General features: G+C 46.8%; 1 protein-coding gene and 1 non-coding gene across 2 annotated transcripts in view; one reads left to right on the forward strand and one right to left on the reverse strand.

Annotated features, from left to right (window-relative positions):
* Positions 1-22,292, forward strand: part of LOC125955551 (uncharacterized) — a 26,440-nt gene extending 4,148 nt beyond the window's left edge. Inside the window, exons 2-9 of the mRNA XM_049686685.1 lie at positions 5,474-5,591; positions 6,590-8,279; positions 15,305-15,528; positions 15,974-16,304; positions 17,773-17,938; positions 18,009-18,248; positions 18,334-19,973; positions 20,040-22,292. Coding sequence (XP_049542642.1) covers positions 5,474-5,591; positions 6,590-8,279; positions 15,305-15,528; positions 15,974-16,304; positions 17,773-17,938; positions 18,009-18,248; positions 18,334-19,973; positions 20,040-20,236 — 4,606 coding nt within the window. The 3' untranslated portion in view covers positions 20,237-22,292. The remainder of the gene's footprint in view (positions 1-5,473; positions 5,592-6,589; positions 8,280-15,304; positions 15,529-15,973; positions 16,305-17,772; positions 17,939-18,008; positions 18,249-18,333; positions 19,974-20,039) is intronic.
* Trnan-guu (transfer RNA asparagine (anticodon GUU)) lies at positions 5,934-6,007 on the reverse strand. The gene has a single exon. It is a non-coding gene; the product is annotated as a tRNA-Asn (tRNA).
* Positions 22,293-23,768: the final 1,476 nt, after the last annotated feature.

The raw sequence follows: 23,768 nt of genomic DNA on the forward strand, positions 1-23,768 counted from the left end.
TGGGTTTGGCGCTGCGATTTGGGCGGTTGCTCGGAACCATAATGATGTGGTCGCATTAAATCATGTTTAACTAGCGATGGCCAGAGCGCCAGGGTATTGACAGGCAGTGTAATGCCTGTGAGTGCCCGATAGTATTGGTGAGATAGTTGGAAGTGATTGAAAAAAAGTTTGCTTAGCTAGTAAGCTTTTAGTGCAATTTCCTTCCAGATCGATGATTATGAATCAGGGCAGGGCAATTGGATTTACATGTGCTGCAATACCATGTTTTTTTCCTATATCCTTTTCGGATATGCTTGCCATGGTTTTGCCCCTTTTTCATTTTCCATTAGTGCACTTTGCTTAGCATATAACGTTTTCTAACCGGCCGTCCACACCACAAATTTTTTGGGGATAATGTATGGCGGAGCCCAACAAGTAACTCCAAAATTTTGCAGCTACGTGGGTTACCATGAGTGACATTTGCATCCAAGTGAGCGGCGGTTGCATGCAGCTTGTTTCAGTTATCTCCAACAAAAACATGTTTTGGATACGTAACCAAAACATTTTTTTGGTGGAGATAAGAAAATTGGGGTTTTTGGTAAAATGCGGCCTATTATCGATATGATAATGTCCCAATTTTTGCCCGATTTTGAGCGATCACTCAGGCACTCACAGAAATGTTTGGCAAATAAATTTGTAGTGTGGACACTCGTAGACCCAATTTTTTTTGCCAAATATATTTATGGTGTGGACGGCCAGTAAGGCTTTTGATCTTTTGTAAATATTTATATCGTCTACTCGTTTTATCCAAAACCATTTTGTGTTATTCAAGGCAGATTATACTTTTACTGGCCGTCCACACCATAAATATATTTGGCAAAAAAAATTGGGTCTACGAGTGTCCACACTACAAATTTATTTGCCAAACATTTCTGTGAGTGCCTGAGTGATCGCTCAAAATCGGGCAAAATTGGGACATTATCATATCGATAATAGGCCGCATTTTACCAAAAACCCCAATTTTCTTATCTCCAACAAAAAAATGTTTTGGTTACGTATCCAAAACATGTTTTTGTTGGAGATAACTGAAACAAGCTGCATGCAACCGCCGCTCACTTGGATGCAAATGTCACTCATGGTAACCCACGTAGCTGCAAAATTTTGGAGTTACTTGTTGGGCTCCGCCATACATTATCCCCAAAAAATTTGTGGTGTGGACGGCCGGTTAGAAAGCATTTAACTATTGAATGTACCTCAATATTTTACATGTAAGATATTGACACATAAGTTTACTTTGTACATTTAAAAATATTCATACATAATACGTTCGGTAAATGTAGTATTTTTACCAATGTATCCAAAATATATTGAAACAGATGTTCAATGTAATAGGAAGAATATTCAATGTTACATTTATTTAGAAAATGTGTCCTTTCAGCACTCATTTCCCACTATTTTGTAAATGACTCTTGTTTGAATTAGATTAGATTTCACCACTTTTCCAACGCGTATACAAAAGTCGTTCGCATAAACCTTGCATCCCGTGTACATCAGTATAAAGCATGTCCATTCATTGGATTACTCAAATTAATGTATTCAGGCGAGCGCATTTGTATTGCCTGTGTTCACCCGACACCCGACCAGTACAAGAGTGGAGAAGAATTCAAATGTGGATACGCGCAGCACACGATAAACTAATTACATATTCAGAATGTTACTAAATCCGTCTTCCATCTTCATTCTCCCGATGCCGCTTTTGCGAAAATCTACCGTTGAGGATGGGGCGCAGCAAACGCTGTGTTGTGAAAACGTTTCGCACTCTCCAGGCCCGACAGGCAGGCCGGGCCCCCAATTCCACATCGCACGTACTTATTACGAACAGAAGCAATACGTCATTCATCATGCATGAGCGACGATTCGCTAATGTGATTCCGTGTGAAGGAAGGGAATCCAGTTACAATTCCCCAACTGTCACGTCACATTTTAACTTTGCTGACATCTGGTGCCGCTGTCGCCGCCGCTGCCGCCGCCTGGTCCTGGTGCGCTTTAAAAGCATCCTGTGCATCGCCAGGGCATGTTACCTTCCTGCACGTCGCATTAAATTGGATTTGGATGCCTGCAAAACGGTGTGCTGTTATTGTTTTAACTTTCAACAATCCATCTCGCTGGCTTTCAACACATTAGCTTGGGTTTAAAGAGTATGCGGCTGTGGTGGATGTCAAGAAGAACCACAACACTATCTATCTTGGTGTTGTTTGGTGAGGTTTGCTTCTTTGAAATGGCCCTTTAAAGCAATGTTCTGAATTTTCGCCCCGAAAATGGAGGGAAAAAACCCCACATCCAAACGAAGTGTGCTCGCTCACAACGTCTTTAACATCCCTAAACACATAATTTGTAAAACACATAGCCGTCCACCTACGGGGAGCTGGTGCATGCGAAGCGAACCTGCTGGTTCTACTGCTGCCCACCCCCTGCTACAGCATTTCGAGACCGTTCTCAGGCTTGAAGCCGCTCGTGCCTGATGCCCGAGCCCCCTCTGCTCGGGCACACTTTAAGTGATAACATTTATGAGCTTGTCTTCTCGCTGCCGCGCACACATGTGCTTTCACGGGAGGGGGGAAGGTAGCTAGAACTCGTCTGCAAAAACGGTTCGTTCATCTGCTCCTCGCTTGCTTTCGATTTGTTCTTGTTTCTAAATCTCCAGATTTAATTCGTTCCATTTATGGTCTCCCCTGGCAGAGAAAGCGGAGAGTTGACTTCCATTTTGTAACCTTCGTAGTCTTGTGTATCTGCACCTGTTTGGTGATGTGGGTTGCATGACGATAGTGTAAAGGTTGGTGTGCCTTTTTGGTCCTGGTTGCGGATGATCTTAGTAAAAGGGATTTTTTTTTTCGATGCGCAGATCTTTGTCTGAGGCATCATATGTTGATTTGTACCTTGAAAGATATTTATTTAACATGTTTGCAAAGGAATATTCGACTGCAAAAGTAGCATCCAATATTGTGAAAGCCTTTTTGATAAAAAAAAGGGCATTCAAATAAACTGTCTTCACAAGTTTAGTGAAAGTAAACTATGTAAACTACGAACCTATGTGCAAATGCTAGTCACAGTTCCGTTTCCTTTATTACAAATCGTATTCCAGCGAGCGAAGGAACCGAAATATGGAACGTCATCCTGTATTCCGCACAATACGGAGTGACACCCAAGCCCAAAAAATCACTGTCCACCAATCGAAGGGGTACGAGCACCTCCAAATTCCAAACCCCTGGCGTCCTCGAGGCTATCTATAGATTAGCCTTATCGCCCTTCCTTCCTCAGCAACCGACTGCCTCAGACTAGTAGTAGCCGCGCCCCCGCAAACCTTTTCCTGGGAACCAGCCAAGTCCTTTTTTTATCCAAAATTCCATCCTCCTCCACGGCCAGACCACGGCCATGGTTGCATGCCGAAGGTTCTATTCTTCCTGTGGGAATTGCGCTTATAAAAATTTATTGACAATTCCCTCCCTCCATCGCACCACACACACAGACTAGACCACACTCGATCCAAGTGGAAGGATTTCCTTCCTGGCACAAGTGGCACCGAGAACCGAGCCGAAAGACGAAATGACCACAAGAGTTGAAGTTGGAGTTGGGTCGGGGGTGTGACTGCGGAGTTGAAATTCCAGCCTGGACCAGGAAAAAAGTTGCCACCAATGCTGACGGCGCCCATCCTTGTGGGCTGCATAGTTTTCGTGCTTTGGACCGATATATCCGGATCTTATCTGATGTGTGTTCCATCGTGCCATATGAAAGTTGTTGGCTCGTAGTGGTGGCTCTGGCATGTAGGGAGTTGCCTGCCATTTCCTGTCTTTTCTCGTCCATTTTTTTTTCCTCCTTTTTTCACAGTCTCCCTCTTTTATACTTTCCAGAACACCAAACTCTAATGGGGCCCGGGTTTATTCTTAGAACAAAAATTACCCCGGCAATGGTGTGTGGCACTATATTTAACGATGCTCGTTATCTGGGCGATATTCCAACACAACCGCCTGGTTGTCTGGTGGTCACGTCGGACAGTGAAAAAATCGAGATATTTTTGTGTTCGTTAAAAGAGCGAGTTTCGGAAGATGAAAGTACTGATGAACATGGTACGCCAAAGTTTTTTTTTCGAGGCTTTCTTTGCAGCGGAACAGAATTGCGATACATAACGTGGGGCGGTATGGGAGAGATTAAGTTTTGATGAAAGCACAAAACATGCCCCAGGGGGAGAGCAAGTACGGAGCTAGTTTTTTTTTTGTTCATCACAATCCCGACTAATGGTATCTCGGCAACTGAATGCTGTGCGGAAACGAGCTTTTATGAGAGGACATAAACCATACGAATGGAAACTATCATTTTTAAGAGCGATAGTAGATTTCGAACATTCCGCTATACCAGCATATTCTCCTGTCCGTGCTGGCAGCACTCTATTCCCGTGACGTTGGTAAATACTATATCCAGCCCAGTCGGTCCAACGGAATACACACGTCAGCGCCAAAAACATGACAGCCGAAACGGAGCGAAACTAATTCTGAAGCATGACTCTCGTGAAGTTTCCATTTTGTTAGCAAAACCGCCCCACAACACTCCTCGTGAGTTTCTTTTGCCTCGTTGGCGGCTACCGTTCAGTTTGTATCCCGGGGGGTGGAAGGTGGAGTGCTTTATCGAATGAAGAACATTGCCAGCCAGAAACCGCAAGACCACACGCGCTTCCGACACGCTATGCTGCCGGACAAACCGAGCGCTAAAGTGTCTGGAACTTGCACGTCCGACCGTGCGACGCGTTTTCCTGCGGGCCTGCGCTTGATTTACGATAAGTTATCGCTTCGCTTCCCTCCAGCAATTGAATTAGTGCATATGTGTCTTCATATCCACCCCCAGGGAACAGGAAGCATTGGAATGATTTCGCTTTTGCTTCCGTATCCTGTTTTGTGGAAAGAAAGTTTCTTTTATTAAATCGAAATTAAGTAAACCAACAGCCGCAGCTGGTTCCCATTTGCTATTGCTGGTAAGCTCGACGGGCTGGGGCTAGATGATGATCACTACAAAATAGTTACTCCCGATAACATTCCCCCGATCGATTACCCTTATCCGGCGGCTCGGCATTACCAAACCAATTATGCGCCAACGAAGCAAATAATTAATTTCGATTCATTTGCAACCGTGCTCGCCGTGAATGATGAGAATGAATCCGCTGGCCTGGATAACTTATTGTGTAACATTTTAATTTATCTTCTCGGCCAAGCCCTTCTGGTAGAATGGCCGAAGGCACAATAGATCGGAGCCAACAAAGATTTTGCTCCGTACATCAGCAACAACAGCAAAAAAAAACGAAAAAGAATTCTCGAACTTTACGATTAACGAACGGCAATCATTCTCGGTTCTCGATTTTTCTCTGGCTTTCGTGGCCTATTTTCTGTCGGCATCCATTTAACATCTTCTCCCCTTTTTGCTCTGCGCTATCATTTCTCATTTCCAGCAGCAACTTTGGTGTTCTGACGGCACAGAATGGCTACAGCAAGAGCGGTACGTTTACCGGCGACTCTACCGTCGGCAGTCCAGCGAGACGCAGTGAAGTTTCACCGATACAAAATCATGTAAGTGTCCAGCGGCCAACAACGAAAAGAACGAATGACACAGCAGCTTTCGCTTGTACTATTTAACTTTGGTTTTAAATATTCTATTTGAAATAATATTTTAAAAACTTACTTTGTTACTTTGTAGAAAAGCCTTAATCTATTAAATGAACTAAAGAAAACAAATAAATTGGTTGGTTTACATTGTCTACAAGGGTGTCAACCAGGTAAAATATGCTAGATTATTGAAGCACTCATTATTCGAGAGCAATTGTTTGTGGTATAAATAGATTAGGTGATAATCTCTCTCGCTGTCTGTAGAAGATAAAGTAGGATTAGCAACAACAACAAAATAGTTTCAATCGCCCCCGGGTGGACTCGAACCACCAACCTTTCGGTTAACAGCCGAACGCGCTAACCGATTGCGCCACGAAGGCTTGGTGATTATCGGGGAACTTATATAGATTTTTTCATTTGAGACCTTCTGGTCGCAAAATAATATTTACTATATTACGTAGTTATTTTCTTTGCATTGTTAATTAATCATGGAAACTAGAAGACCTAACCTACACCGTATGCGGTCAGTTTGCCTATAGAAAACTAACAGAAGACTATTTAGCCTGTTAGCGAAACAAACACAAATTATGAGCTTAGCATAACCAATACACATAGATACTTTTGATGTTTACATATTGTATTTTATAATAGAGATGCTATTGATATTTAGTGATATTTCAAACATTTAAATTTCATTCGCTTTTGTTACATCCTAATGAATAAATAAGCTTTAGAATGATTTCACCTCTGATTACTTTATGTTACATGATCCAGCATGACCCTATGTTTAATTTGTTCAATTTATTTTTTCTGGTTAAATTGCACAAAATCCCTCCAACTCCAATATTTGTCATACACTCCACACCCCGTGGGGGGATCCATTTCGGAAAACAAATAGCAACCCATGGCCATTGTTTGATGAATTCTCATCTCTCGCGATTGCATTTTCCCTTCTTTTCCAGACAACCAGTCGCCGTGGATGGCACTCACCGAACCAGGACAGTGTACCAATTTCGCCGAAATCCGACCACTACCCGCTACAGCATCGGCTGCCGCACAACAATGGCCAACCGAACGGTGGAGGCGCCCAGCACTTTGATCGTCACCATGCCTACGGCACCCTGAACGGTGTCGACCATTCATCGGCATCCCATTACCAACCATCACACCATCAACAGCAGCACTCGGTGCTCTCGTCACCGCGAAGCATTTCACGCAACGGATCATCTTACACGCTCGAGCCGACTCCGTCGGTGAACGTGTACTACTCGAAGAGTGTCGACTCATTCGCGGCTTCCGACGGACCGACCGTACCGTACGCGATGCCCGAGTTTGACTTCCGTAGCGAAAGCGCCAATGGACCGTCGAGCATAATGACGGGTGGCAGTGGCGGTGGTGGTCCAGGCGGTGCGGCCATAGCCTCGCACTCCAACATCACCTACTCAACGACGGCGACCAGTTCGAGCAGTGAACTGCTCGAAGAGCTGCACGATGGTGGCGGTCGCATCAAGCGAATGCAGCATCCGGCTTCTGGTGGTGGTGCTGCTGCTGCGTCTCGAATCAGCTCATCGTCATCCTCATCAGTCAACTCAAACAACCATCATCATCACAACGTGAACAACCACTTCAACAATAACCACATGGTGAACGGTTCCTTGTCCCACTACACTCCGCGTGGTGCACACTCGTCAGCCACGGCGATGCCGCCCGTCAGCAGCGAGCCCAAATATGGAAAACTTTTGCCGCAGCAACCAATGGCTACACAATATGGCGACCATCGGCCTATCTACTACGACCATCCCCATCAGCACCAGCAACAGCAGCAACAACAGCAGCAACAACACAATGGCATCAACAACAATTTGGTTTACTCCACCTCCCCCCACCCATCGCGGGCTAATAGTAGTGGGCAAACGCCACCACCACCACCAGTACGCTATACGCCGCCATTGCAGCGTGCAGCCCACCAGAGCCACCCGACGGCAGCTGCCAACGGTAATCGCATTATCAATGGCAACAATAATAATAACAATAACAATCACTTGGAGACAGTGGGTGGCGGTACCGGAAGGCCACCCAGCAATCACTCGACCGGCACCTCCTTCACCGCATCCTTTGCCAACAAGTTCCACAAACTAACGGGAACCGGATCTCGGGCCACACACGACACCGTCACTGTCAATGGCGTCGGTGCTGGTGTTGGTGTTGGAGGTAGTAAATTGAATCATGTAAATAACAACAATGGGCTCGTGGCCAGTAATGGCACCCACAAGCTCGCCAACAGCAGCAGTAACAGCAGCAGCAACAACACGGGCGCTGTGGTGGGATCGCCGTACCAAATCAATAACGTTTCATCGACACATCTGCATCCAGCACATCCGCAGACGCATCACCAGCACCACCACCACCAGCACCAACACCAGGCACCATCATCGTCCTCGTCGTCATCGTCTCCTCCCCCGTCAGCAGCACCACAACAACTAACGGCGTCGCAGAGTGGTGGTCAGACACAGCACTTACACCATCCAGCGCACGGTCAACCGCACCACCATCACCATCATCCGCATCCGCACGGACACACGGTCGGCCATACGCTGTCCTCACCGGAAAGTGCTTACTCGACCGGATACTCGACCGACGGAACGTCACCCGGTAAGAAGAGCGGCCGCCATTGCTTGCACTTTGTCTTTCTTCTTCCTTCTCTTCGAAGCACTCACAGAAAGCCACTTTTACGAAGAGTGGCGGTCCACGTCGCTCGTTCGCTTTATCGTCTTCTAATCAGCGAGCATGCTATCCATGGCGGCAACTTTCCTCCGCGCATACATCATAAAACGGACACGCGGGCGCCCCAGTTTTGCCATGTCCGAGATGCTCTCCGGAATGCGTCTCCACCACACGGCGGTGACATTTTATCGCAAACAGCGATAGCATAAAATCCAGTGTCCCCCAAGGAGCCGCGCGTCCTGTGGCCAACGGGCCAAGCTCATCGATCTGACGATCGTTAAAGATTGAGTGGACAGCCTGGAAATGAATTTCCTTTTTTTTTGCCCACGATTAATGGGCCATTCCCGGTGTGGTGTGGTGTGCTTCCTTTCCGGCACCATCACGCTGATCGGCCCATAAAACGTTAATCAAGTGGCGATAATAAGAAATTGCGAGAGGCTTAGACTGGACAAAGGTCTTAAGCTCGCCTTTTTTGGAGGGGGTGTTGCAGCATCTTCTGATGTCTCCACCGGGTGGACGTGTCTCCATTTGGTTTATAGCATAACTTAACTTGAGTGGCGCGTGTGTGTGTGCGTTCTGTTTGTTGCTATGAAATGGTCCTGAAATATGGCACAAAAGTGTGGCACATAAATGTTGCTCACCTTTAGTGTACTATTCTATGTTTATGGTCTTGCTTGATAACGATAGCCAGCTGTGTACCATTAATATTTTATTTTTCATGTTAAGATATCATGTGCTTCTAAAACAACTGATACACACACATGTTTTCCCCGTTTTTTTGTATTGCTTACTTATTGTTTCTTTTGGAAAACTTTAGTCAAAGAACATTGTTTCGATTATATGTTAAAGCTGCCTCCTTCAATTTGCCCTTATTCAATGTATCCATCAATATACGTTACGTTTAACAGAATGGTCATTTTTTCATCATGTTTGTTTATCATGACCGTTCTTGAAAAAAGTATTAAGGGCACTAATAATAGTACATTTCACATGCTTTACTTTTCGACTTCCACTTTATTAACTCCAGCAATAAGTTTCCTCGTTATAACATGCTTTAGGATGAACGAATGTATGAAACTTGTCTCAACTATTATTTGACATTCGAATTCAAATACGTCCATAATGATAAACGCAGTGCATCCTTGCAAACATTGGCCAACATTTCAGTCTGTCCTTTCAAGCCACCCGCCATTCAGAAAATCTCGAAGTGCACAAATAAACCCAAAAAAAAGGCCATTGAATCACTAACAACAGCTCACCCCCGACACTCCATCCCAACAAACTACTGCAAATCCGGATAAAACCATCGAGCACCGTTCGGGCGGCGAACAGTTGAAAAGCTAGTGACGCAAATGTGCAAGTTACAGTCGTGAGCATTAAGTCCGCACACCGACAGCATCACTTCCTTCCTTCCCGGAGGGGCCACCGGACTTTGAATAGTTCACTTCACGCTCCACGGGTGCTAAATTTATCTTTTGAGCACCACCGACCAGAAGGAGGAGCAGACTCATTCTCCATCATTTCACAATCATTGAACCGCCTTCTCCCTTCTGCCTTCAAAAGTCCAGCTCGAAAGGCACGTAAAAATCATGTAAAATTTATGAAAAAAAAAACGCCCTCGTGGCGAGGGCGAGTGGGGCGAAAGCATGCCCACCCACATCAAAAAGCCCACCGAATCCACACAGTGTGGCCACACTGACATCGGAACGGCCGGCCGTGAGTCCGGATTTGCATATGGTAATTTGTGCGTAATTTGTTGGATTATTATCCCCCCTTTTTTGTTGCTGCTGCTGTTGCTGCTGCTACTGCTTCTGTTTTCGCCAGAGCGTTGCTCTCGATCCATACCATTGTGTCCGTACGGAGGAACCAGAACAATTGCTATGCACCAGCTATGGGAGGGTGAAGCACCCTCGTTCACCCTCGAGGGAGTAGTGGTTGGTGGTTAAGGTTCGGTAAGAAGGTGGTAGTCCAATGCTGCCATCACTCATCTCGTACTTATCTGAGCATCAGCCGCCTCCAGCTTGCCTTCTGGCGCTTTGGTTGATTTGCAGCACTGTGCCAGTGTACTGTGTAGGTATGCTCACTATGCTAATGTTATTTACTTCACTACCGGTTCGTCTGTCTTTCGGTTTCGGTCGTCAGCTCGATGGGGGGATAGGCCGTTTGCAGGAAAAAGGTACGAGAAGCTGAGCGCCAAATGAACATCCGTTTCCGTTTGGTTTCGGCACCAAGTAACGAAACATTGCTTGTTTCCAGAAACCAGTAGGGACCTGTTTCAGCAAATCTCAGGCAGGTCTTGTTTGAAGAAAAACACTCGTTCGGAGGGGGAGCAAGATGCTTACGGCAGGGTTGGGCGCAGCAATCAAGGGAACTCTCTCTCTCTCTCTCTCCAAACAACATTATGGATCATCAACAGTTGAGCTCATGAAGTTGCAACTTTTGGGTAGCTGGACCCCAGCAGCTCTTCTGGAATGATGACGATGATTTTGGCACTTTTCCGCTCGAGCAATGAAATCACACAATCCCTAGCAACCTGGAAACTGAAAGACTTTCCTTCTCCTCACAATCGATCGCTGTGTGCTCGAGATAATGATCCATTCGAGGCATCCTTTGGCCATGGAGCACAAGAAATTACACGATTAATTGAATTCTCCAGGCAAACATCGCATCGGCCAGCAGCAGCAGCAGCAGCAGGGAGTCAAGTCATGCTGCTGTTGCTGGCCCCCGAAGAGCTAAACTCGCTAATCGCAAATGTTGCTTTCAAATGGCGATGGGGCCAACAATGTCAACAACTCCCAGAGGGGCCCATGGGTCTTCCAAAAGCACAGATGACGATGATTATTATTTGCTCCATCCATGTCACCAAACCAACCAGTGATTCTGTGAACTCGTTGCCATGGCGAGCACACACAATGATCGAGCACAATTCGATTATCATTCATAAATGTTTTACTCCTGGTGAGTTTCTGTCGATTCATTCTGAATCGATTTTCCAGCCATTGGTTCCCGGCGGAGAAGAAACTTTATTTAGAGCATGAAACCTACAAAGAAAAACGAATACAAATAAATTCTCAAAGTCGTTGTAAGGTGTAAGCTTTCGACATACCATTTGCGCTCGCTACGAGCTTCTCGATCGATCGATAACCGTGCTTCATTCGCTGTAACAAACCCTTACATTGCCAAGTGTCCTCCAACTCCAGTGGCGTAAAAGAAAAGTTGCGACCATAAAGTTCCCCTTCCTGACGCTACCACCCTGCCGATGGCTTCCCCGGAACCACTTCCATTTCCATGTTCGAAATGTAACACTCTGTTTGCTCTGCTAAAATAGTAATGCAATCTGCATCTGCTGTCTTTTACATTGTGTGTGTGTGTGTGTGTTTTTGTGGGACAATCCGAGGTTGTGTGTTGTGTCTCCATTTATCCAAACGATGCCTCGCTTCGGCTACTTTGGCTCGTTACATAGATCCGGCCACAGGCAGAAGCAGCCCATGAGGCGAAGTTCGATCGAGAGCCAATTTTCAATTTCCAGCCTCAAAACGGCTATCGTTCCAGCTGGCATTACAGCGCCATTGTGCGGCATTGTACTGTGCCTATCGGTGAACGGCTTCATATTACCTCGCACTCCCCACTCTTCACAGCGAGTACAGATGCTAAGTCCAAAGGGTGGGGGGGAGTGCTTTACTTGGGAAAGCTGTTCGCCACCACAACACGCCACTCGAATATTTGCAGAAACAGAAATGGGACTCCATATCCGCTTCGGTTTTCGGCACCGGTTTCACACCGTAACCAGGTGAAAGGCCAAATGTGCGACGGTGAACATTTTCAAATATCATAAAAATAATAATAACTTGTCGGAACGTTAAGGACGATCCAGAACGATTGGGCACAACCTCCTCCTCGAACTCGCCAGCCTCGCAGGGCCAAACTTTTCTTCTTCGGAAACGGGAACATTTTCCCCGAAAAAGCCTCTATCCAAAAAGGAACGGGATGCCGGGACCCGGAGGATCGGGGTCCGCAGGAGTCCGCAGGACATAAAGAAGAATCACAGCCAACTTATCAACATTTGTATGCTAATAAACTGGTTTGGCAAGAGGGCCCCGGTGCCGTGTGCTGTGAAGGGTTGTTGGTCTGCCGAAATGTGGGGAGCATGGTGCGCCGGGGCCGTGCCACTGCCTACGTGTCTGAGGATAGTCTTGTGTCCAAAGAAACGGAGCAGCTTGACGCACAGCAGGGCCAACCGGCTGGACCGGGCTGGACGGTCGTTGGTGTTGACGTGTCGTGTTACGGATTTAGGCTTCGGAGCCTGCAGAACGGTAACCACCGATGAAGTGAAACCCAAACGGAACCGAACTCGATGGTCTGTGAAACAGAGAGAGAAATGGAGAGAGCGCGCGAGAGAGAGAGAAAAGTGACCCGATGATGTGGGTCAACCGCACCGCATGGTGGCACCGTGGCACCATGTTATGCAAATGACCTATCCCATGGCCGCCCGCAAGCCTTTTGCCATTTCACCGAGTGTCTCCGGTTCCGTTTTATGTGGACACTGAAGCTGGAGCATGGCGGAAGGCAGCTGGAAGTGCAGTTTCAACATATTTTCAGAACATGAGACGGCAAGATGAAAACCCGTGCCTATAGCGGTGCCATTTTTCCCCGGGCCCGTTGAAACTTTGTGTTTGGATCGCATCGATCGACCTAAATCAGGATTATGATACGATGGACGGCGATGGCGATGGTGGCACGAAGCAAAACGGTGGCCAGCTTGGGAGAGAGAGCATTTTGCAACGATGGCTTTACATCAACGTTACAGTTGTAATCGCATCGTTCCGGTGGGCGAGAAAGGGGGCAGTGGCACCGGAAGCTCAGAACGGGTACGGCCAATGCAGCCAATCGGTATTGATTGCTTCGTATGTCGTACTCGGACCCCCCGTTCAATCGGGGTCAGCTCAAGCATTAAACGATTTTTAGCCAATTCTGCCAAGCCTTGCTGGGTTTGGCGTTCAGTGAACTGACTTCCATGCCAAGGCAGCTCGGGACTGAATGGAATCCGAATGCTTTCATCTTGCTGGTCTACCATGTAGCCAATACATTAGATGCTTTAAATGGCGGATGATGGCATCCTTGGTACATCTATTGCAAATGAAGCTATCGCGATGTAAGGACCGTAATCCGATCAATCGTCAATGCGATTCAAAGACAGGGTTTAAAAGCAAGTAGCAACATCAGCAACAACTTGGTTTTTATTTTCTTTCACGTTTCGAAAATAGATTGAAGCTGTTCTTCGAATTGCCTGCTGATCAACAATACTAAACATCGATGTTATAATTTTAATAATTCGTTTTTGGTGTTATATACAGATTTTTTATCCCATTTTTTTGTTTTTTTTTTAGAAGTTTCATTAAACGATAACGCCATTGAAGGTCATTCAATAGAAAAATCCATATTTTTATGGTCTGAAGCACCATTTCTTAGCCAGTGGCTTATTAAAACTTTTTAACATTTTTATTAAGCGTTCTACAAACAACTTCGTGCAACGCTAAAACAATTAAATTTTTAGATAAAATATAGAAAATTTACAAATGCCAAACAACTACTTCTTCCTTGAAATCTCGAATACTCGCGTTTCGCAACAACAACTATTTTCATATGATGCATGAGCCAAAGCATTACCAATCCAACATAACTATTAATTATTCATTCAGCGCTACAAACGACGCGCGGTGTAGAAGGATCTTTCTACTCTTTTTCTTTCCATCTTGGAATGTCGAGTTAGCTGATACAAGTGGGCAATATAAGGCGGAGGATTAATTGGGCGTTTCAATGTATGTTTTGTGTGGCGTTCGGATTGGCTAATGTTATCCTAGAAAAAGGTACGGGATATATTGACTACAAATAACACGCGGAATGACTATCAAGAGAGCTTTCTATTTAACTGAATAAAAATGATTATCTCCGTTATTCATTGCTTCTCCGACCACCGATTTACCGCAAAAACATATTGCTCGGTAAGAAATCAGCTACAGGAAAGGCTGTTCGCACTCAACTCGTCACAATTCTAATTCAGCTCCCCATCCCTCATCCCTCCTCCTCCCATCGAAAAACTCATCAAACAACAATCTAGACTTTCCGCATACGAAGTTGAAAGCGAATGCCGGCCCGCCAGAAGAATGAGAAACATAATGCTCTGCCAGCGCGGCGCCATGCGGTAAACAGAATTGGACATGAATCAAGCTGCTGACAGGACCGTTTATAAAGCGATTACGATAGCCCCCTTCCACCGTCAATCGATATCACTCGACCCGGTGATCGACCCAAGACGCACATCGCTCCCGGGCCATACTTTCCAATTCCCGGTCCCATTCTTCGGGCTGCTGGCTTCCGTCCTCGCCCGTCCCGGAATGGCACTTCAAGGCCGCCATTTGTCCCGTTCTCGCGAGCTTCCTGTCTGTTGTTGTTCAATTTTTATTGCTTTCTTGGTGGCTGCTGTTGCTGTTGCTGTTGCTGCTGCCGCGTTTCTAACACATAACCACCCGGAATGGGACCACCTTTCGAGCGACCGACGGCAATCGCGACGGCAAGCTTTCCACGATTTCCACGAACTAGATTCATGTCCAGCGATCCTGTCTCGCCAAACAAACCAACCGAACTGACACTCGAAATGGTGTGCAATGGTCGAAAGCGAGACACTTTATTGCTTTCCCCGAGTTGCCATCGGAAGCGTCAATTCGGATTGAAGGATGTTTTAGCATTTTATTGTGCGCCATAAACGCGAATGGAACGTGAATAGAGAGAACGAAGAAGAACGAGAAGCTCTCTGCAGCAGCCATTTGTCACGAGGCGGGGAGAAAGGCGTGACCCCACCAAATTGAATATGCGTTACCCCATCCACGCCCGTCCAATACTCACCTTCACTCACTCACCGATGTTCTATCGTTTTGTTATCTGCCCCAAAACAGGTGGCTGTTCGTACACACCCGAGTATTACATCAACATCCGGACGGGGACTCACTACTTCGCCAAAGGGACGACTCTGCCAGGACGTGGTCCAGGTGTTGCTGCTGCGGCTGCTGCTGCTGCTTCTGGAGCTGCTGCCGGATGCACGGACGGTGGCACCAAATTCAAATGTGCACTTAATCGGATCGAGGAAAAGCACGTGGAGTTCTGTGTGGAGCAAAAGAAGGTAAGTGTACCTCGGTCGGTATTCCGGTCGCATCGCTTGGTGTAACTTTAACAAAACTTTACCCCTGCGTCAGCTGGAGCGAGAAAGTCTGGCCATCCTTCATCTATGCTTCCTTTTCGAAAACATACTCCCTTTGGCTTCCTCCGGGTGTTGGGAATTAAATTTTCCGCCATTTTTCACCGACCGACGATGACGGTTCGTCTGTGCAACGTGCTACCGAGGGTCGTTGCCATAGACACGTTGCAATAGAGACAACGTTTCCAAGCTCTCCCAGCCAGTACCAGTTACCTTCTGTTCCATTTCATTTCCATTGCATCTCCTGTTCTGACCTCCCGCTGTGACAGCTGCTCAATTCACAGCCAACATTCAGGAGCAGGATCTCGCTACTCACTAAACCGGTTCGCGTCTATATGTGTGTGTGTTTGCATTTCTCCCGTTATTTCAGCAGGATTCTCCGCGACGTCGTACCGGCACAACGGCACCGGTGTCGGTGAACTTATCGGCACAAACCTCGGGGAACCTCAAACCAACCGGTCCCGGCCTAGGGCCGTGTGCTTTATCTCAAACACAACAGCAGCAGCAGCAGCAATCATCAACAGCAACCACTCAGCCACAGGCATCAGTAGCGACGTCGACATCGCAGGCAGCAGCAGCAGCAGCAGCACCACCAGCACCACCACCATGCTCCACCGCCACTCAACCAACACCGAACGCCGTTGCAATGAGCCCCATTATGCAGAAGAACCTCGGGATGCAGCACTACCGGAGCATCGAGTGTAAGTCAATGTCTTCTGGCCCCCGGAACCACCAAACCCCTTTCCATGCTCCCTTAACTAGGACACAGGCATCCTGCTGCAGGAGAGCGAACGCCCGGAAGATTGCACTCTAAAGGGGGCTTAAGAAAGAAAGTTGTTGAATGCGAGTGAAACGGTTTTGAACACGTTGCCACCAAGCGCGGAACCGCGTGACAGCTGCTTGCCTGCTGCGGCAGATGCAGACCCTGATGCAAACCTGTACTCTGGCTGCTCCACTTACTTGTTGGAAAAGTTCTTTCGCTTGCTTTCTCGCGAATGGACGAACGTTCTTTCTTACTTTCAAATGAATAATCGAATCGAAAATGCGCTTTTTGCACTCGGGCGCTCGCACTCGTAGATAAAATAGAGGCAGACGAAGAAGAAGAACCAAGTCCAGTTTGCATTATGCACCGGCACAGTTTTCACGCCACAATTATACATTCAGTGCGGAGTAGTCAGCACCACCGCATCGCGCCAATCTCGCGGATGGAAGCAACCCAATAAGAATGGTTCTTATGAATTGGAGTTTTGGGGCACCGTTTTTGTGTGTTTCATTTGGCACAGTGTTTCATAGTTTCGAAATGAAAAAGTGTCTTGAGCGACGGTGATGATTTGTAATGACATTTTTGTCTGAACATTGGGGCGGTTTTAATGATGCAGCATTCTGTGCAAAGCAATGAGCAATGTTTTTAGTGGACGTTTGTTTGAGTTTTGTCGTCTTCTGAAATGTTTTTGTATTGCTGGTATAATAACGAGAAGTTCTTTATCATTTTTAATTATTTAAATGTTGTAATTAAAAATCGTTTGCATTATTACACAACATATAATACAACATAGGAGAATGTATGATATACCAGAATATATAAACATGTGAGCTTGGTTACTTTTCCTTTCTTCGTTCTTTTTCGACCAGTTTTTTTTAGCATACCTAAGGACAGGCGTGCCGTAGGTTTATTATTTATTTTTTTCGTACAGTTAAACGCACATAAGTGTTGTTAAAAAGAGCCAAGCTCCTCAACCAAGAACTCAAACTTCTCTTATTAATGGAAATTTTTTTGAAAGCAATCTTTGAATCAACTGTGCAGTTGTCATGAATTTTTGTTATTTTTGTAATTCGAATATTAATTTGCCATTTAGTTATTTATTTATTTACGTAACCAAAATCTATATTTTCGTCCTAGTGAATATTCTAGTTTACATGATGGGGTATTGTAATTCATTCTAACAATAGAGCATCTTTTACTCCTTGGAATCCCTATAATCAAAATAAGAATCAAAAGCTTATCTGTTCAAAGCGAAATGCAGCGTCAATATTCTCTGGTCTTATAAGCTCTCTTGGAAAAGTGTTGAGAAGACGAAAATCCTGAAAAGAACTGCACACTTTACCAATCAAATAGGACGAAAAGATATAAAATGCATTTAAAAAAATCAAACCCATCCATCAACACAGCTCCATCACCTCGTCAACGGTGTCGCATCAGGACGAACCCGTGGCTGACGACAGCTGATGGTGCGCTGGCCAGCAATGGCATCAAGCGCACGGAGCAGGACTCTGGATCGACCTCGTCTGGCATCAAATCGAGCAGCGGAACGGATGACAATAAGCATGATAACAAGTAAGCAACAAGCGTACCACATCGAACCAATCTCACTAACCTCCCATTGTTCCTTTGCACTTGCCACTAGAAAACCGAACGCTAATTCCGACACCGATTCAAGTTCTTCAACGGAGAAAATAGTCAACAAGCGGATACTGACACCGAGAAGTCTGAAAAAGATCGGTGACATTGGCACCCGACTGGACAGCAAGACCATCTCGGTGACGTTCGGCTCTAACCAGGAGAGCGATGAGGATGCCACACTGAACGAGATGATGGGCAAGTTTGACGAAAGTTACCATTACGAAAAGGAGACTGATATACTGAGGTAAGTCTTAGGGATTATCGTGTCATCTCACGTGTATAGGGAATGTTCCATGTCCTCCTAATTCTTCTCTACGTCCACCGTTTAGTTGTAGCGATTCGGACCCAACGGATTGTCCGACGGACATCGACACAGGTCAGGATGCAGGTGATGAATGCGATACGGACGATCTGCTCGATCTGGACTTTATCGACACAGGTTCCGTACTGGAGGATAAGGAAACATTCCGACACACGGCGAGCTGTTCGATCCACAGCTTCACACCCGATGGCAATAAACCGTCGTCCGGTGTCTCTAAACAGCGATCACTCCGCAACAAACGAAGTAACGAGTCCGGTGCCGGTTCGAAGCGACGCAAGAAGCTCGTCCGTACGAGAAAGAAGCAATCGGAAAGTGTCACTACGGAGCTGGGTGCCAATGGAGACGCATCATCGTGTGGTCTAGTGAGCCGTGGCTGCCGTAGCTTAGGCGGTACTCCGATGTCCTTGCGGCGCAACCAACGGCAGGAAGCGGAATGTCGAACACCGGTAGCACGTAGCTCTCCACTCACCAACCGCTGTAACTCGCTTACTTTCACTGAGGTGAACACACTGCACAGCCGCATACTGGCCATCTCGGAGAGCGAAAAGGCACTGCTTAGGGCGGACCTCGAGGCGGACGTCAAGTACAAGCAGCTGATCCACGAAGCCGAATCGATACTCTTCTCGATGAAGAGCAACAGCTCGATCTGTCTCAAGGAACAGACTGTATCTATCGCTGCTGGTCAACCTCCTCCGCTGCCTCCACGAGAACCACTAGCTCCGGTAGTACCACCGGCGGTACCGGCCAAAGAAGTCACTCCACAGACTACCATCGCGAGTCCCAGGCGTGTGTGTAACCCACCGGCCAACAAGCGCGTCGAAATGCTACGTAACTGTGAGGCGGACTTAAGGCGCGAGCTGGCCAAAACCTGCTCCCAAAAATGTGCCGAAGGACTAGGGGTAGGCCATCCGGCTAGCGAGCTCAATCCAGCCGAAGGTGTGATCGTCAATAAGCGGCTCGAGGTATTGCGCTACGATACCTCACCGTGCTCGCTATCGGCACCGAACAGTCCGAAGAACACCCGCGTCCTGTTACCCCGCAAGACGCACATTTCGAACTTTATGCACCACCAGCAAAGTTCGTCCGCACGTCAACCGGAACATGCGAATGACCTCAAACATTGTGCCAACGGTGCATCGACGGTTGCACCACCACCACCGCCACCCCGGTTGCTCTCAAAGTCGCCAACCATCATGCGAAGACGGTTCCGGAGCCAGAGTCCACACCTTAACATCGAATCGGACTCGGACTCGGACGATGTGATTCGTAACTTGGACAGTAAAGCCAACGGCAATAAGGGTCGCAGTAACAAGGAGAACCATATGAACTCACAACACCCGGCGCAGGCTCCACCGGGTAAGGGTAGCGTCACCGGAAAGCAGATGAACAACTTCCGACACACAATCCATGGGGGTGGTGCGGGTGGTCCGAGTGACGTGAGTGCTGCGCCGATGGCTGCTGGAGAGCTTCATCTCGAGCTGAATAGTGGAATGCACAAGTCGCCCCTGATTTCCTTCCGCTCCGTCGACATCGGTTCTCCGGTGACTGATGATAGCTACTGTCCTCAGAGTGAACCACTGAAGCGCAAAATCTACACCTGCAGTGCTGCTTTTGAGCGCATTCAACGCACACTTGATCAGGATCCAGGTAATCGATCGCTCAGAAAATATTAACTACCGTCATTTGAATTTAATGAATTAATGCCATTTACAGAACTCTCGAAGAAGGCGTTGCTTGAGCGAATCACTCTTCTGCGACGCGATCGGCAACAAGCCATGAAATCGCCGAGGCACGAGCCCCCCGTGGAGCGGGAAAAGAATGAGATGATTATGGATACGTTGGCCGAGATTAAGCGAATCTTCGAGGATCAAAGCATCGAGCTGAACCAGCTCAACGATTCCGACAATTGAATGGGATGCGAAGAAGGACCTTTGGTAGCCTCTGAAGCTACAAGAATAATTTTGTGACGAAGCCAATATTGTACTTTCCACGTTACAGGTTCGGTCATTTCAAACTCCCTTTAGTTAACCCTTAACCCCTTTATTCCATTTTTGACGTTTGTTTCGTTTATGCACACCAGCGCCATCTCTATGTCGGGTGGGTGTCCATACTAATTTATCGTTTTAAAAACATTGAAACGATAATTCAGTGAACGATAAAACGCTATCAGTTGAGTTTAAAAATTTTGCTGATTTGATGGTTTTTGTAGAAAAGTAGAAATGTTTCGCAAAATCAATTAGAAAAAATGGTAGCGGCGTCTGACGACTGCCACGGAATCATCTTTAAATTCTTAGAAATCTCCATCCATCCATCCACTAGTTTGTAGACATGGGCAGTGGGCTCAGTAGTAAGCTACTGATCGTCAGCCCACCCCGAAACTCTAGTCATTACTATTATCCTTAGGATAGCGAGTGCTCGTAGATGGACCGATTAAAAACGACATTTGGTTCTGGGGAGGCCTATCTCAATTTAATTCGAATAGAACACCTCGATGGGCACTCAACGTGGCCCACGACGATAAAAAATCCAAGCTTTGGGGACATCCTGGAAACCATCGCTCCTTGGAAACCATCAGAAATCAAATAGTTACGTTAGTTTGTAGAAAATACTGTAGCCAACCTTCCAAGCTCATATTTTGTCTTAGACGAGATTAAACTCTCGCTTACTCACTTTCGTGCAAATTAGTGGTTTTTCGCGGAGAAATAGTTTTGTGAATTTAGTTTCCCTATTTTGGTTTTTGGCGGAACCGGTACTTTCCTACACGATTTGAGTCCTCCTTCTTACAAGTCGATCGGTTTTTTTAGCAAAACCCTCTAGCAACCAAACAGATACTCTCGTAGACAATCTTCAGTTGAGGAAATAGCTCACTTCAACTAGACCCTAGCTTGATTTAACACACTTCAGATTCTGCGCTTGCATTCCTTTTCGTATTCCCTCGATGAACTCATAACACTAGACGCTAGTAGCAGACGATTACGAGAGAAAATCCCGCCGAGACGAGAAAGGAACTTGGAGTGCTTCCACCACTTTGTGGCACACGCGTAGGGCTCATGAACTGGGACTCGCAACACAGGAAATCGATTCCCGGACCACTCGAGCCCTCGAGAGGCTGCTATTTTGAGCAGCCCACGGATCACGCTAGAGCTCCGTGCTCCGAACGCTTATGCATACACTATAACTGTAAGGACCAAAGAGCGAGCTTCTTGTGCTTCTTGTGCCATCCCGGACACGCCCGGAAATGCCTTCCCAGCAAACGCCAAACGGGTTCGGAACTGGATTCACAAAACTATTTATTCGTATACACACAAGAGAAAGGCGACGAGAGAGGCGAAAAGTACTAGTTGGGGATTTGTGTGCAGTCTATGTTCCATCGAGCATTAAGTAAATCCTTTAGAAGAATACTGTAATAGACGATGGCCGCCCCCGTCATGTGTGGCTGGTCAAGCAAAACTACATAGGAAAACCAGGGAAAACGCAACTTAGCGCGCACTTATTCGTATTTATACTTATTATACAAAAAAAGCGGCCAACCGAACTATTCAGGGAGGCCAACCTCGGGTTTGAAGGATGAAAATCGTAGCGAGGAGGGCAATTAGCTGCAGTTGGAGCTTCATCGTCTTCATGCGAAACGCTTTTGTAAGAGTTTCTCCCGAACAGTGAGAAGGGAGTGCCGTGACAGTGATCTCCGGACCCCGGAGCCGGAATCCTTACAAAAACGAACTAACCAAACTAATTACTCGATGATGATTCCTGTTCTGTTGATTGATTAAAACAAAAATAAAACAACAAAAACAATCCTAATCATCAACCCCGTCATCATGAAGAGAGGGAGAGAGAGAGAGAGAGGCGGGGATCATAATAAAATGAGAACGCCAATTGCGCTACATTACATGAGCCACACAACTATCCCTTTCCCACATTGTAAACTATACTCATACTTAGCAATCGTATACAAATCGGCAGAGCGAACCCATGAATTCATACAGCGTAGTATTGAATAATAAAAGACAACACAAAAAAGGTTCCAGAAGCGTCCATCAGAATGCCGGCGGGGAAATCCCGGAATCGTCGTTAGAGAAATATTCGAAATTCAGTTCTTAATCGCAGCCGGCGAGCGGCTGTCGAGAAGCGTCCGGTTTCGCTCAAAGCTCTAGAAATTTCCATTCGAAAGCTTATCGGAGCGAATATTCCGTGTTTCGTGCCAAAAATAGACGCGCTGGAAATTTGAGATGCGCAAAGAAGGGGGTGTTGGAATTCCCACAAAAAAAACCGATGATGTCAGGAGACTAAGTGGAGGATGGCTACCGAAGGGAGAGCAGGATGCTGCGTCTGGTGGTCCGAACCGGATTTGGCACTTATCGAGCGCACACGCAGCGTGATAGCGTGGTCTCGCTTCCGTATCGCCGACGCCGACGGTGATGATCGCCCCAAAAGCGTGGATCTGTGAGAAACGGCGCTTTTTCTACTGCCAATAGAAGATCGAGAGCTGCGGATCGCGCGATCGCATTCTAAAGCAAAACGAGAGCATCGAATTGATTCGGCAAACAAGTCGGATCGGATGAGTAAGGATCGGATGATTCTTTCCTACTGTTTACTCTGCATATGGTCGGCTAATCATTGCCCTGTGCGCAGTCACTGTTGATATGATTCGTTCGTTCTTCAATCGATCAACATCGGATCAGAAAATAAACCCCAAACGTGCATTGTTTGGGGAGGTGGGGGTCTAAGCCACCTGCCTCAATGCACTATTGACACGAGCCGACCGATCTGTAAACTCATTAATCGACCAAAAAGGTCAAAGCCCACCGGATTCGATTGTTACCGAAAGCATCATCATCGAACTGAAACAATAACAAACCACACCGGATGGTTCTGGAAATTTTCATTTATGTTTTGCAGATTGGTCGTGCCCTCGGCTCGGCCACCACACACAAAGACCCGGATATTAACGGTCGAGACACCACGTTAAGTCCGACCGGCCGCAAAAGCCGGTTTCCCTACCCGGCTACGTAGGCTATGAACTGCCGCCAATGGCTTCGCAAAGATCGCGTCATCGTATTCGATTATGTTTATATCGTTACCTCGTCTTGATCTCGATGTTTGTTACTGTAGCATCACGTTACGTGCCACGACGATGGTGCGTTGATCCCCGGTCCGAGAACTGATCACTTGCGCTCCAGAAAAGGGAAGATTCCATTGAAAATTTCCATCAACTCCTCCCCCGGCGAAAGGTGCAGCTGATACTCCGCTGAACAGCTGATCAGTTGATGAGCATCTAACGTCAAGACGTAGTAGCCCCCGACAAAGAGTCTAGCAGGGAGCCAGGGGCGCGTTCCCCCGTACTGTGACGCGCGGTTTGATGAGAAACGGCGTGTGTGTGTGTGTGTCTGGTTTGTACTGATAATGGGACCACACGCGGATTACGCCACTCGCCTACGCCCC

This window comes from Anopheles darlingi, chromosome 3 (genome assembly GCF_943734745.1).
Source record: "Anopheles darlingi chromosome 3, idAnoDarlMG_H_01, whole genome shotgun sequence".
Taxonomy (NCBI): Eukaryota; Metazoa; Arthropoda; class Insecta; order Diptera; family Culicidae; genus Anopheles; species Anopheles darlingi.